Source organism: Bufo bufo, chromosome 2 (assembly GCF_905171765.1).
Source record: "Bufo bufo chromosome 2, aBufBuf1.1, whole genome shotgun sequence".
NCBI classification, from domain to species: Eukaryota; Metazoa; Chordata; class Amphibia; order Anura; family Bufonidae; genus Bufo; species Bufo bufo.
The window spans coordinates 517,651,191-517,666,996 of record NC_053390.1 but is presented as its reverse complement, the minus strand read 5'-3'; the positions used below and the strand labels follow the sequence as shown (position 1 = coordinate 517,666,996).

Below are 15,806 nucleotides of genomic sequence, written 5' to 3'. Positions count from 1 at the left end.
AAAATACAGTATGCAGTGTGAAAAAGCACTTCATAAGTGATCTTACATGTTTAATTTGCTAGAAATAGAAATTTGAAGATAAACACCATTTATCAGCAAGGTAAGGCGAGGAAGATGCATAGCATCTGTTGAAATTGTGTTCACTTGTATGCGAGGAACACTGGCTGAACACAGATATATTATTTTGTCTTAATTAAAATGTTAGACACTCGACTATAGCTGCAAACCAATTTATAATCAGAAGCCAGGAACACATTGGTCATTACATATTTCTGACTTTCATGTCTGAATATAAATAATGTGAATGTTCTATTACATATAAATGAAGACCTCCTAAATAAATAAAAAGGAAAAACAGAAACTTAAACTGGATGTATTGCAATATATTCTGTGGCCCCGCCATCCAATACTTATAATGTTATAACAAAAATTTCTGAATATATAACTAAAATAGATTTGATGTTAGAAACAGATGGTAAATTTGAGCAAAGTCAGTTTCCGGTGCCTGTAATACGGCAACATTTAAGCGTTCGCGTTATAGCTAATAGTGGGTTAGTCAAATAAAATAAACTTGAGAAGCGTATTAAATAGAATATCTCATCAGAAAATAATGTATTGATTTGATTTTTATCATAATCATATTTTGTATTATACCTTATGCCGTTTCGACTCCACTTCTGGTTTTGGCTAAGGCTAGTTTCACACTAGCGGTAAAGAGATCCGGCAGGCTGTTCCAGCAGAGAGCAGCCTGCCAGAGCATTCTGGATCTGGTATTGCCGGACGCTACCTGAATAACTATAATGGGGACCGGCGGAGATCCAGCCACAACCTGACAAATACTAGTCTAACAATCACTGATGCAAAACACTGAGCAAACACAGATTGTGTGAATATGGTCTTAGCAGCTGCATGCTAATAGAGTGGGGAGCCTGCTGTCATTTACAGCCAGGCTTCCTATAGAGGAGGCCAGTTTTTTTTTTAGGTTATTTTTTTTTTTTTTACCAGTATTGTATACACAGCACTCAATCAACGCTGTGTATACCAATCTGGAAGTGACAGTAGTTCCTGCTCTGGTTCTAGTGATGGTATGATTGCCAGGGCCAGGTATCTGCACGAGCTGCTAGGTCTTAATAGACCAAGATCAGGTCTGCAGAGAGGCTGACCAGCCTAATTGCAACCTCTGGGGGCTGTTGCTGTCCCCATAACGGTCCCCCATAACTGAATCTAATATGTCCTAGTTACAGTAGAAATTGTAAAGTGTAATGTTTAAAAGCCTCCATAGTTTTGACCTTGTCTGACCTTATGGGGGCATAAATTGTAAAATAGAAAATGACGGGGGCGTGGCCAGGAAGCCGAAGAGTATGGACGCTTGAACCTAGAGCTCCTGCTCCAGCAAAGCGTATACAGTAAGCAGAACCCTCATCAAAGCAGCCACTGAGCTAATATCGGTACCGACCGGTACCGGAGACGTCCCTGATGATGACGAGAGGGAAGAGAGGAGTCAAGAAACAAGGGAAATTAGAGTTTTTCTTCTCTCAGGATCGGGACAAAGATGGCGCCGGCACACGAGGCGCGCAGGCGGAACCCTCCCCCAGCCCGATATCTTCGGCGAATGCTTCTTCCCCCCGACCATCTGAAGATGGTAATTCGACTCACCGGAGCCCGGAGAGTGCACCTCAGCATACAGAAAAGGGTGAGGAGATGTTGTTTAGAGATACCGGGGTCGGAATGGGGCGAGAGGTGCCTGCTTCCAGTAGCTGTGCGGGACAAAGCTCCCCTTCTATGAGCCCGGAAAAGCAGAGGCCCAGGTTGCAAGATCAGGCTATAGAGGTCCATGAGACCGGCGAAGTTCAGGACTTACAGAGCAATGGGTCCTTTAAAGAGGCGATCCTTAAGTTCCCTATGGATGACAAACCAGCGTCCAGTGCTTTACTCAAAGACATGTTCTTAGCCTTTAATCATTCAGTCACCTCTCACATGTCTCAACTATTAAAGCCCCTTCAACGGGATGTAACAGATCTAAAAAGCAGAGTACATCATGTCGAACACAAGATGGGCGAGTTCGCAGAATCACATAACAACCTCATAGATTCGTGTGATGCACAATCAGAAGAAATTGCGTACCTAAAAGCAAAGGTTGCAGACTTGGAAGATCGTTCCCGCAGGAACAACCTAAAATTGAGAGGTGTACCAGAATCAGTTCCAGCAACAGATCTGCAGGCGTATATTAAAAGGTTGATCACAATTTTACTACCTAACAGCACTGAACAAGACCTCATCATAGATCGGGCGCATAGAATTGCTAAACCAAAGCATCTCCCTGATGACACACCGTGGGATGTTTTAGCCCGCATTCACTTCTTCCATATTAAAGAAGAAACCCTGCTGGCAGCGAGGAAAGTTGATACTTTACCAGACCCGTACCAACAGGTGAAGCTGTTCGCAGATCTGTCTATAGCAACCCTTCAAGTACGTCGCACGCTCGCGCCCATCACCGCGGCGCTGCGATCACATTCTATCTTATATAGGTGGGGATACCCAGTAAAGTTGCTCATCCAGAAAAACGGGGTGCTAACTGTTATCCGATCGGTGGAAGAAGGAAAGGCGGTGCTGGCTAACTGGAACATTTCAGTGGAGGACGGCCATACGGCAACTCAGCACCAGCGGATACCTGATGAAGGAGAATGGCACCGGGTCGAAAGTCGTCGTCAGAAAAAACACAGATGAGAGGTTCTCCAAGTATCTTGCTTTCTGCAGGAGCGGGGACATGTTCTACCTATTTACATTCTTCAGGTGGTAGGCAGGACTGTTTTCCCCCAAAATGAATCACAAGGGATTGTGAGTTTTAACCCTTGTGCTATCTTATTTCTGCCCTTTTATTCGAGCAGTAAGTTTTGGTTTAACAGGTTAATGTTTCTATCCTGTTATTATTTTAATTTTCCCAGGTCGGGTCCTTTTTTCACAGTACAAATGAATGTTTTGCAATTAATATGGTATGGTTCTCCTCACGTCATCTGGGCATCTTCACATAAGCATACTCTCATGTATCAAGATGGTGCTTAAACTAGTCTCATTGAATGTTCGAGGCCTAAATAGCCCATACAAGAGGCGGATGATGTGGAGAGAAGCTCTTTTGACCAAATGTGATATATTCTGCGCACAGGAGACACACATGATTGCAGAAGATAGGGAGAGGTTGAGACACCCAGCTTTCCCGACAATTTTACAATCCCATGGCATTAGAAAAAAAAGAGGGGTATTGCTGGCGATCAAAAATTCAGTTGCTCACACAGAGAAAAAAACGTTGGTGGATGAGGGGGGTCGTTACATAATTCACGTATGCTGTATCAACAATATCCCTTATACTTTGGTGGGCGTGTACGATCCGAACGTTAGGCCCTTGAGGTTTTTGAATAAGGTTTTCAAAAAAGTCAAATTGGTGAAGGAGGGCAGAGTTATAATTTGTGGAGACTTTAATATGGTCCTTGACCCACTTCAGGACTCCTCCTCTACTACAAGGAATAACCACGCCTCTCTTGCGCAGTCACTACTGGCCAACTCCTTATTTGATGTGTGGCGTATTCACCATGCATCGGAAAAGGACTTCTCTTATTATTCGCCTGCGCACAAATCCTATTCACGTATTGATCTGATCTTAGCCGACAGAATTTCCTTGGAAGCAGCTACAAGCTCCTCCATAGGGACAATTACGTGGTCGGATCATGCTCCAGTATCTGTGGAGCTGACAGAAGAATTCATTTCCCAACCGAACCCCTTGTGGAGGGCTAATGAATTTATTCTGGCTAATAATAAATATAATCCAGAGGTATCGGCTGCACTGATAGAGTACTTTAAATTTAATGCTAATTCAGGCCCGGACCCCTCGATAGTGTGGACGGCCCACAAGGCATATATAAGAGGAATATTATTGAAAATTGGTCATAAACACAAAAAAATGAGAGAAAAACACCAGAACGACCTCATAGCACAAATTCAGTCTATAGAAACACGGAACAAGTCCTCTCCCTCAGTTGAACTTTCTGATAAACTCAGATTACTCAGACTTCAACTAAGAGAAAGTTACTTACATTCCTATGAGCTCTCGCTTAAAAAGACAAAGGCTAGGTATTATTCTCAGGCTAACAAAGCCGGGAAATTGTTGGCAAGCAGAGTAAAAGCAAGAGCCCTTAAATCAAAAATACCATTCTTGTGGGACCCCTCTAAGTCACATAAATTGTATGATCCTAAATCTATAGCTAATAGATTTATGTCTTATTACTCCCAATTATACAATTTGAAGGCAGAAACTGGTTTTATCCCTGCCTCTCCAGAAAACATTGATAACTTTCTAAACAGCTTATCAATCCCCTCTCTAGATGATGCTCATAAGTCCTCTCTCTCGGACCCTATCTCACAAGAAGAGATCTCTAGAGTAATTAAAAATTTGCCACATAACAAAAGCCCAGGGCCAGATGGTCTCCCAAACTCGTACTATAAATTGTTTAAGGATAGCCTACTTCCTCATTTACATGCGGCCCTGTCTCGTGCCATGGCAACTGGGAAAATGCCTAAAGAAATGCTGGAGGCGGTCATCGTCACTTTGCCGAAACAAGGGAAGGAACCTTCAATCCCTCAAAACTTCCGCCCTATCTCCTTACTCAATACGGATCTAAAGATCTATGCAAAGATTCTGGCGGCCCGATTAGCAGACATTATCCCCACCCTGATAGATCCAGATCAAGTAGGGTTTGTGAAAGGGCGTCAGATTACGGACAACTCCAGAAGAATATTAAATCTAGTGGATTTTGTGAATCGTATGAGGACCCCGACAGTATTAGTTACACTGGATGCCGAGAAGGCTTTCGACCGCGTGAACTGGTCGTTTGTCTTCTCGGTACTCCATAAAATGGGCTTTCCTGAGCCTATAATACGTGCCATTCAGGTTCTGTATTCTAATCCCTCGGCTAGAGTATTGGCTAATGGAGTATTGTCTGATCCGTTTGCGTTGTCTAATGGCACGAGACAGGGTTGCCCCTTATCACCACTGATATTCATACTATCTTTAGAACCCTTGGCACAGGCAATCCGCCAGGAGGCTGAGGTGACAGGAGTTAGTATTGGGAGCAGGCAACATTGCATATCCATGTATGCGGATGATATAATATTGTCATTAACAAATCCTAGGGAGTCTTTGAGGAAGGTGATGGATATCATTTGTTCCTATGGAGCCCTTTCATATTACAAAATAAATGAAAGTAAATCCCAGGCCCTCCCGCTAGGTATCTCTGATCCGGTACTGTCCTACATGAAAAAAGAATTTGCGTTAGATTGGCAAGAATCGTCAGTCCAATATTTAGGTTTTAAGGTAACGACTACCCCTCAAGAATTATTTAAGGCGAACTTCCCACCTCTCTTGCAATCTCTCCAACCTGAGCTTATCCAAATGGCCAGATCTGAACTATCTTGGTTGGGACGTATTGCGGCGTTTCAGCAACATATACTCCCGAAACTATTATATCTGTTCAGAACCATCCCTATCCCTATTCCAATAGCATTCTTTAACTCAGTCAACAAAATGCTAAATAGTTTAATTTGGAATAAGACTAGGCCAAGAATAGCAAGAAGCATTATGTATAGGCATAAAAAATCGGGTGGTTTAGGGCTGCCTAATATTTATGATTACTTTCTAGCCTCTAGAATTAACCAACTTAAGGAGTGGTGGAAAGGAGAGGTGGAAAAACACTGGGTGCATATAGAACAAGCGCAAACTCCGGGACGAAACTTGCGTGCTCTCCTAATAGCTGCACTGCACGAAAGCTATTTGGGTATTCAACCTGCATACTATATATCCACTTCACTGGCATTATGGAAAACATATCATGAAAAAGGTCCATCTACAGTGGTACCATTAGCGCACATTACCCCGATAGAATCTCTCCAATGCTTTTCCAATGATCTTAATTTAAGAGGATGGAGGGACAAAGGGATTAAGATAGTAGCAGACCTAATATCTGGTACGGCCTTAAAAACGTTTGATTCCATTTCACAAACCTTCCATATTCCCCCTACTGAGGTTTTTTCGTATCTTAAGATTAGACATATTTTAGGGAGCAACCCGACTTTTAGCCTTAAAAGTCATGTCCAATTATTAAATAGGTGGTCTGCATCAAATGCAGTATACTCGGGAATCAGATTCCTATATATGTACTTAGGGGACAAGGATAAGTTTCTTAAGACGGCCCCAATACTAGCCTGGGAAGCAGATTTGAAAAAACCATTTACTTTATCACAATGGAAAGCCGCAAACAAAGTCGCCACCTCAACCCTTAATTGTGCCTCACATCTGGAAGCTTATATAAAAACCATACTTAGATGGTACTATACCCCAGTTAGGCTACATGCATTTTTTCCCAATGTGAGCGTGCTTTGTTGGAGGGGTTGCAATTGTAGGGGGACATTGCTACATATCCTGTGGTCCTGTCCGAGGATCCACACTCTTTGGAAGCAGGTATTTAACAAGATATCTGAGATAGTGGGTCATCAGATCTCTCCAGATCCAGCCTTGGCGTTATTGCTTATGGATTTAAACAAATTCCTGCCTAAATACAGGGTCATCTTAACCCATTTTTTGATTGCTACCAAACTAGCAATCACAAGAAATTGGAAAAGTGATAACATCCCTGATATACAGGAGATTGTTGGAATGGTAGATGTGACTAGATCCTATGAGTACATGCTAGCACACCAGAACTTCCAAGTGAGTCGTCACGTCCGGGCTTGGGAACCCTGGAGAGGTCTAGATCCGGCGGTGTCGGAGAGATCAGGGATAGGATAGTTCTATCAAAAAGAGAGGATGGTGAAAAAATTCCGCTTAGCGGTACCCTGCGGGAATAAACTGAACCATGATACCTCCAGTGTGTTAATGTATTTTGATGTGGAGGATAAACTCGACCTTGAGTTGTTTGTTTGTTTGGTGTTAATTTTATATTATTTGCTGTTTTTACCCAAAACAAAAATGTGGAGTTATTTGCTTGAATTTTACTGTAAAGTCTAGCGAATGTACAAGTGTATTATTGAGCATTTACTCTGACAATAAAAACTTATTGAAAGTAAAATAGAAAATGACAACACAATTTTTTTTAAAAAGAATCACCACATGCCACACCACAGCTTCCATAACCCATGCACCCGCTATATCAAAATTCATAACTTTTTTATTTTCCGTTCATATAGCCGTATGGGGACTAATAGCACCATTTAATATTACATACGATGCAGTTAGAAGCTTTATGAGCTTGATACGAACTTTGCTATGACAGGCCTCAAAGCCTTCAGAAGGCCATAGGCTTCCGTAGCAAGTGATCTTGGCACGGGGTAGCCATTGGGGCACTGGGAGCGCAGCACTTTTGGTGACTGACTGTCCAGATACCGTGGTCACAATTGACCTCAACATATGAGGGGTTAAAAGTCTGTGATCAGCATTATTGCCCATCACAGACTCGGCACACAGATTGTCTGCTGTGTAAAACAGCAGGCACTCAATGGTACGTTCGCTCAACCCTCAATGACTGGACATCTGCCAACATGGCGGTTGTTGGGAAAGGGTTAAGATTATAATATTTATGACTTTGCCATGATTTTTACTAAAGCAGTGTTGTGCCTACGGTACCAAGAAGGTTTAATAATCCACTGCTATGAGAATATCTAGATCACAGGTGCACAATCTGCAGCCTGCCATGCCATTCTGTGAGGTCCCAAACCATGTAGTCACAGGCATGCTTATCAGTGTCTGCTGCTTAAATGTATTTTCTATGTCAGAGAGGAGAGAACGCATAGCATGGGATGAGTAAGTACTGTGGCCATCTTTAAGACCTCATATATTGGCAGACCCCTTCTGTCGCACTCCAGAGAAGAGCAGCTCTAGTGGAGCAGTGACCAGGCATGAAAGGGACTAACGTCATTGTTGTTTAGTAGAATGAAACTGTTACTGTATTTCACGTAGAATACAGTTTAGAGAGATTTGTGTCTGCATCATCTGTTCCTTTCTGGAGTGTGAAGGGGGAGAAGAAGAATCCCATTCTTCCAAAATGTGTAAGTCATAGAAGTGGAACTTGCGCCTATTAGACATTTATAAAAACTGTGGTGAAGTGTGGGAGTCTTTCTTTTTATCTTGACCGGGCATGGGACCCATCTCCTGCAATCACACTCTTAACGTGGTGTGCCTGGAACCTAATAAGAATATTAGACGTTTATGGCATATGCTATATCTTTTTAAAAGATCTACATGTTTGTGGTTGTAGGTCAGTCTCTCACGTGACACTTGTGACTTCCTATCTATTGGAGGCAGCGGTGCACGAGGATGGAACTGGTTGATGACTTTCTGCTTGTATTATGGAGGCACTGTGGCTGATAAATGGTGGCACTGTTCTCAGAGCACTGTTGATTGAATTTTGAGGCAGAATGGATGGTGTGGCTAAGAGTGTGAGTTATGAAGTCCTTCTTTTCTGTTGGGCTTTCTTCTGTATATTTCGATTGTATATCTCAATGCACTCTTTGCAGCCACCCTGTTTATCCTACCTTTACAGCTGCTGCTTTCCTTTTACATGTATCTGTTGAATTTATTGCATGTACAGACATACAAAGAAATCTTATTTCATTTATTTATCCTTTTATAGGGAAGTATGCATAAACCAGGATAAAAGAGTCCATCTTACAGTGGTATACTTTGGTAAACAGCAGGCCCAAGAGGTGAAAGCTATACTGGAGAACACATCTAAGTAAGTATGAAACATAATTCACACATGGTCCTGAATCTGAATAATTCGGTAGTGATGAGCAGAATTTTTGGCCTAATATTCGCAATAAATTCACAAATTCTAGAATTCGTGATCTCCAGTCATTATTTTCTTGATCGCAAAAACCGGCAATGTAATATGCGCGTATTGCGTGCGCAATACAGGCGTTGGTCACATTTGCTTCATTTTTTAAGCTGCTAGAAGTTTCCTGAGAATGGAGAAAATGCACAGTACAGTAATTCCTATCAGCTACACTATATCACTATCTAACCTACACTGACTATCTCCCACTAACTATCTGTATTATATATATATAAGCTAACTAACTAACTAACTAACTATCTAATGTAATGACACAGGAAAGCACAGAGCACAGCAATAAAAATGCAAAAACCCACAGAAAATGGCTGCTGGGGAGGTTCTTATATAGTAAGGGGTAGGCAACCTTCCTATAGGTTGCTAGGGATGTTGCTAAGCTCAGACAAAGACATTGCAGCCTTCTCATTGGCCCACAACTAAGAAGCAGTGAGGGTACTGAATAAAAAAATCTAGAATATTCGCGATTATGAAGATATAGCACTATATTCAAAATCTTTGCAAATTTTTGAAGTGCCGATATTTGCGATAAAAATTTGCGAATATTTGCGCTCAATACTATAATTCAGTGGATAATAAATCTACTGGATAGAAATTTCTGCAGTTAAACTGTTCTGTTACAATCCTTTATCATACTAACATCTTATCGAGGCATGTCTGATAAAGTCTGCATCTTACATTTTGGGTGCTTCGGAATTATTTACTAGTGTTCTATAGAGTTATGGAGTTACAATGTTTGTCCTGGAACCTATTCATGTGTAACTTGATAGAGCACTGAATTTCTGATAGAATTCATTTATTATAACTTTATTTTATAGTCATGCAGTACACACTTGTGGAATTCAACATATACTGTAGTTTGTCTTTCTCAGAAGGCAGATTTCTATCAGTGACCTTCATTCATCCTACAATCAAGTTGTTTTTTAAAGGACACTAAATGAATTATTACTGTACAGTAGTTTCATAAATCATCACAGTTCTTGTATATATGTTTAAAAGACTATGTTCTTTCTACTCACTCACATTGCATGAAAACCTATGTAAAGATGAATAACCCACATACCCTTTCATATAAATAGGTGCTAGGTGCTAATGACCCCATGCCAGTTCCCACATTATATGGGCTTCAGCCATAATTATAATTTGTATATTGTAACTGTAATGTCTAACCTACCATTTATTAAACTACAACCACAGGAAATATTCCACACTATCTGAGGTTATACCACTCATGTCCTTAACGCTGAGTTCACACTTAAGCTGTTTGGTCAGTTATTTCCATCAGTTAGGCCCCTTGCAGACGAGCGTGAGCTGATTAGGTATGGATGCGTTACGGATGCGTTCAGCAAAAAATGCGCAATTGCGCAAGCAAGTTAATTCAGTTTTGTATGCCATCGCGTTCAGTTTTTATCGCGCAGGTGCAATACGATTTAATGTGTTTTGCACGCGCGTGATAGAAAACTGAAGGTATACAAACAACATCTCTTAGCAACCATCCGTGAAAAATGCATTGCGTCCGCAATTGCTTGCGGATGCGATTTGATTTTCACGCAGCCCCATTCACTTCTATGGGGCTAGCGTTGGTATCACGCATTGCACCCAAGTGGAATACTCGCTTGTGTGAAAGGGACATTATTGTCAGCCAAAACCAGGTTTGGGTCAAAAGCACAGAACAGGTGCAGATCTTTCCATTATACCTTATCTTGAGTAGGCTTCACTACTGGTTTTGGCTCACAATAACTGATGGCAATAACTGACCAAATAACTGAACCCTGAACTTGGCATAAGAGTGATGTCTGACCAGGCCTTTGTTTAGGAAAATCAAGTTTTTATCCACTTAGTCCTTTACAAGTCTTTGGCAGATGGAATCATACTGTTCTTCTCAAACAATATACATTGCAAAACACACACCTATGCTTTTAAAGGGGTTTTCTAAGTTTCTGATATTGATGACCTATCCTCAGGATAGGCTATCAATATATCAGATCAGTAGTCGACACTCCAGTGGGCGACACGGGCTCCTTGCAGCTCACTAAGCACAGCACCGTCCATTGGATAACGACTGTGCTTGATATTACAACTCAGCCCTTTTCAGTTAAATAGGATCGGGCTGCGCCTAGGTCACATAACTGATGAATATCACACCACAGGATTGGCCATCAATATCAGAATTTCTGAAAACCTCTAATTATGGAGTAAGGTTTTCTACATAAATGGAAAATAGAGCCTCATGTCCATATCTAAATTAATATTACTACATCCATTACACCTACCTATGTACTCTTCATCTAGTAGACAATTTGTTGTGAAGTCCACTCAACGCCAGACAGACAAGAAGCTCTGGCAGCTTTTGAGTCCCAATGTAAAATATGAAGCAAGGTCTATATTTATCAATTGTCATTTATAATGATGGTGTCTTGTGTGGAAGAGGGGCCTTTGGACCCCGTCACTCCCAGGGCCAAGGTACAACTGCTACTTCTGCACCCTCTCTAGCTACATTGCTGGTAGTGTAAGTCGTCTAATTAGTGTTCAGAGTTGTGGCTATTCTATGAGTAAGCAACCATGAGGTGACTATGACCCCTACAGGGAATTGAGACATTGTTTTGTTTGCTTTCCTTTTATTATTCACTGATTAACTTCAAAAATTGCTACCTAAACCTTTGTTTCCATTTTTTAATGGTCATTAGATCAGCAGATTGGAGTCAAACCGATTTGGACCTCATCTCATAGGTTTTATGCAGAAACTGTGTTTATCTTTTATTATATTTTCTGTGAGTTTTGGAAGTTAGATACTTGTTGATTCTATGTAATAAATATTTTAAATGCAACTTCAAACCGGCTCATTTGGCCATAGCAACCAATAAGAGTCCATCAAATGAAAGGTGGAATCTGATTGTTTGCTATGGGCAACAAAGCAAGTTCCCATTTGCACCAGAAAATGACCTATTATTTAAATCAAGTTTTATATTAAACATATTTTTTAATATTTTGGGTTATTTTAAATTTTTCTTGTCACCATCTACAGTTCTAACTTACAATTCCTAAAATCCTTTATCTTTTACACTGGCCACTAAGCCTAATAATAGTTGTCGCATCTTCATCTGTACAGATAACTTTTCAGCAGTCATACAATTATCATTATAGGATAGAATAGAATGACTGATTTCAACAAAGAATATTTACATGATCCACTCTGCACAATAGTTTATATTTAGCTCCCCACTGCCTAACTACAAACCTGCCAAATTGCATCATTGCATAGGGGTTATATGGCCCTGGTGTCTGGACAGCTTCCTGTTAGCAGTACTTTTAGGAGTCCAGTTTGGGTGCATCTCTGAGCACTTGGGCTGAGAATGGAGGTGTGTCATGAGGGTATATCTATAGGTTTCTTTATAGGAGTGGCCAAGTTAATTCAGTATGGGTTTGGGTAGAGCATAAGTCTAATATTTTTGATATGGCTTTTTGGAGGCTTCTGAATTGAAAGAAACTATTATTTTGGCCCTCAAAAAGGCAGTCACATGGTGATTCCTGCATGGTTCAGGCAAGAACACATACAATTACAGTGGTCCCTCAAGATACAATGGCCTCAGGATACAATATTTTCAACATAGATGGTCTTTCCTGGGCAGTCATAAGTTGAAACTAGACTTAACATACAATGTCTCAGAGTCAGATCCAACCAACTGACATTAAAACACCTGTATTTGGTGTCTAGTGTCTCCTCTTTACAGTACAGTGCAGTACTACATCTTCTGTACTGCCCTCTGTCTGTGCCAGAATTAGCTGCTCCTTTGGATGTCACGTGAGGGTGACTAAAGTTATTTATCTGATACACTTTGTGTTATTCTGGATCCTGAAGAAGCTCCTCGTCATAGAAAGTGATTTCCAGCATCCACTCATGACTCTTTTTTTTTTATCTGCCTTCAAATCTTCTTATTTTTCTGGTCATCCAGTAAAAGATATATTTATGACCAGTATTAGATCTGTGGAGGTGCGAAACCCAGGACCCCAGCCGACCAGCTGTTAGAGGCCATGAGCACCACAGCCTCTTCCTAGGCCAGTGACTTCACTGTACATCGGTCACATGGCCTAGTAACAGCTCAGCCCCATGAAAGTTATTGGGGCTGTACTGCAATACAAGCACTGCCACTATACAATATAAGGTGCTATCCTTGGAAAGCTGCCGGAAGCCTGAATCGCCCACCAGAGCTCCGCTCCTGAAACAGCTGATTGGCGGGAATGCCGGGACTTCGATCCCTGCTAATGTGATAATTATGACCTATCCTGAGGATAAGTTATCATTATCTTTTCCAAGATAACCTCTTTAAATTTCCATTATTTTGGGATGACATTTTGGGGCTTTGGAATCAATTACTTAGTTTTCCATAGAGTTATGGACTCATGTTACAATGGCTTCAACATATGATGGTCGTCCTGGAACCAATTAATATTGTAACTTGAAGGACCACTGTATATTTTTGCAAAACATGAAGTTCATATATGGAACATTTACAAACAGAGGTATTACAGTCGGTGCTTCAGTTCATTTTTAGGTTGTGCAAATTTAAGAAGTGTGAAGACCCGGTCATATATTTTTATAAAAGCAGGAGCAGACTCGGTGACAGGCAGTTGGCACTGCAGGAGATGAAGTTCCACAAGCCAGCGTCTTACATAAAACACACTCTTCAAGTCCTACCTAGAGACACATGTATTTTCCATTTGTTGTGCTAAGCAAACCCGTTTTCTGGAGTCATCTCTAGGCTGAACGGAAATGTATAAACTCTGTAATACGTATTAGAATATCTTAATGGATTATCTGTGACCAGGCAAATGGTGACATTTTTCATACATAATACATTTCTGGGACAGTTTGACAGTTGGATAAATTAGGTGTATGTTAGTTTAAGAATATAATGCATTTTTGTCTGCATTTTTTAATATGACTGTTAGGGCTCATGCACACGACCGTATGCCCTACTATGATGCTGTGTGCATCGGGCCGCCTGCGAAGCTATTGTCCCGCACTCATATCATCATATGAGTGCAGGACAATAGTCCCATGGGCGGCTCGATGCGCACAGCATCATAGTAACCTATGATGCTGTGCGCTCCCGTGCGCACGATGTATGCCACTCCTGGACATATGGCCCGCTCACAGACCGTATGTCTCGGAGGGCATACGGTTGTGTGCATGAGCCCTTATACTGATTTATTTCATTTTTCCTTTTATATAGTGTTCCACATATTCATTAGAAAGAATACCATACTTAGTATTCTGTATAATAGGGGAGAGACAAGCCTTTGTGGTCCCCAAGTGGGTTTGGGATGATATCTATGCTACGTGTTCTATCTTGCTTTGTTTAAAAAAAAAAAAAAACCACATACAGTGAAAACTTTCTAAAAGACCACCTGTTACCTAAACCAGATTTCCCATGACAGATTTCAGTTACATCATATACTTTATAGTCTACGGATCTTGCCATCTTTGTAGAGGACCATCACCCCATTTTTGAATGCAATCTTGCTTGTTCATCTCAGAGGGTTTAAGCTTGTTATATTACATTTATGGAGATCGTAAAGGGAATAGAAGTTTGAATTTTATGTTGCTGGGGTTTCAAATATACAAAGAAGTCTGGCTGCATTAATCGTCTTGTGATGCTGATATTTTTCCTATTAGGCGAAGTTCACATTCAGTGACTGCTAAATAATGCAAACGTTTTCTTCTTCTCCTTTCTTTATGATAAAGTCTTTGGGGCAAGAAGTAATAGTAGAGGGTTAATAAAATATTTATATTTCTTATATTGCGATTTTATTTTTTTCATCAATTGTTCTGTGCTTCATGCCCTGGTGGCACTCTCATAGACATATTACATTAAAGCTGTAACAGTTCTAAGGATTGATCTTAGATACATTTACATTCCCACAGTTTAAGACTATTAAGTTATTTACATATCCGGAAACTAACTGTGCTTATTTTAGTTTTTATTTTGTGTAAAGTCGGCAAAAAAGAATATTGCTATCATAACTCCTGAACATTTGGGAAGCAGAAAAGAGGGACAGGTACCATATGAGTAGTGAGAACAGCTGTGAATATTTTAGCCTAAAGTTACCCAAGAGTGTTTGTAGATCTTTTTTTGAAAAAACGTTCCTAGAAAGATCTTATTCCCTGGGTTTCATTTAAAATGTGTGGCCAGTGTGAACAGTGTTGTACTGGAGTTCTGTGGGCCCACCAGAGGAAATTATTCTCAGGGCCTACTTATCAATAAAGAAATAGCCCCTAGTGGCAATTGATTGGTTCCAAAGGCAGCAAAATAAATTTTTTCATCCTGGAACTTTTGGGCCCCATTTCGGTATTAGAGCCTGGACCCACCTGAGGATCCTCTAGTACTCTGGTGAGCCGCTTCAACAACTATAATGGCCAATATAAAGTAAATGTGTGTGGCTGGGTCTGGAAAACCATTTTTCACCAGATGACCATCAATGTGTACAGTACAGACCAAAAGTTTGGACACACCTTCTCATTCAAAGAGTTTTCTTTATTTTCATGACTATGAAAATTGTAGATTCACACTGAAGGCATCAAAACTATGAATTAACACATGTGGAATTATATACATAACAAACAAGTGTGAAACAACTGAAAATTTGTCATATTCTAGGTTCTTCAAAGTAGCCACCTTTTGCTTTGATTACTGCTTTGCACACTCTTGGCATTCTCTTGATGAGCTTCAAGAGGTAGTCCCCTGAAATGGTTTTCACTTCACAGGTGTGCCCTGCCTGGTTTAATAAGTGGGATTTCTTGCCTTATAAATGGGGTTGGGACCATCAGTTGCGTTGAGGAGAAGTCAGGTGGATACACAGCTGATAGTCCTACTGAATAGACTGTTAGAATTTGTATTATGGCAAGAGAAAAGC

At 40.7% G+C, this 15,806-nt stretch overlaps 1 protein-coding gene across 3 annotated transcripts in view; it reads left to right on the top strand.

The window, feature by feature from the left end:
* The window catches only part of CSGALNACT1 (chondroitin sulfate N-acetylgalactosaminyltransferase 1), a 418,621-nt gene that overhangs the window by 334,475 nt on the left and 68,340 nt on the right, over positions 1 to 15,806 (top strand). For all 3 annotated transcript variants that reach the window (XM_040417905.1, XM_040417904.1, XM_040417903.1), the window contains one exon: positions 8,676 to 8,777. In XM_040417905.1, coding sequence (XP_040273839.1) covers positions 8,676 to 8,777 — 102 coding nt within the window. The remainder of the gene's footprint in view (positions 1 to 8,675; positions 8,778 to 15,806) is intronic.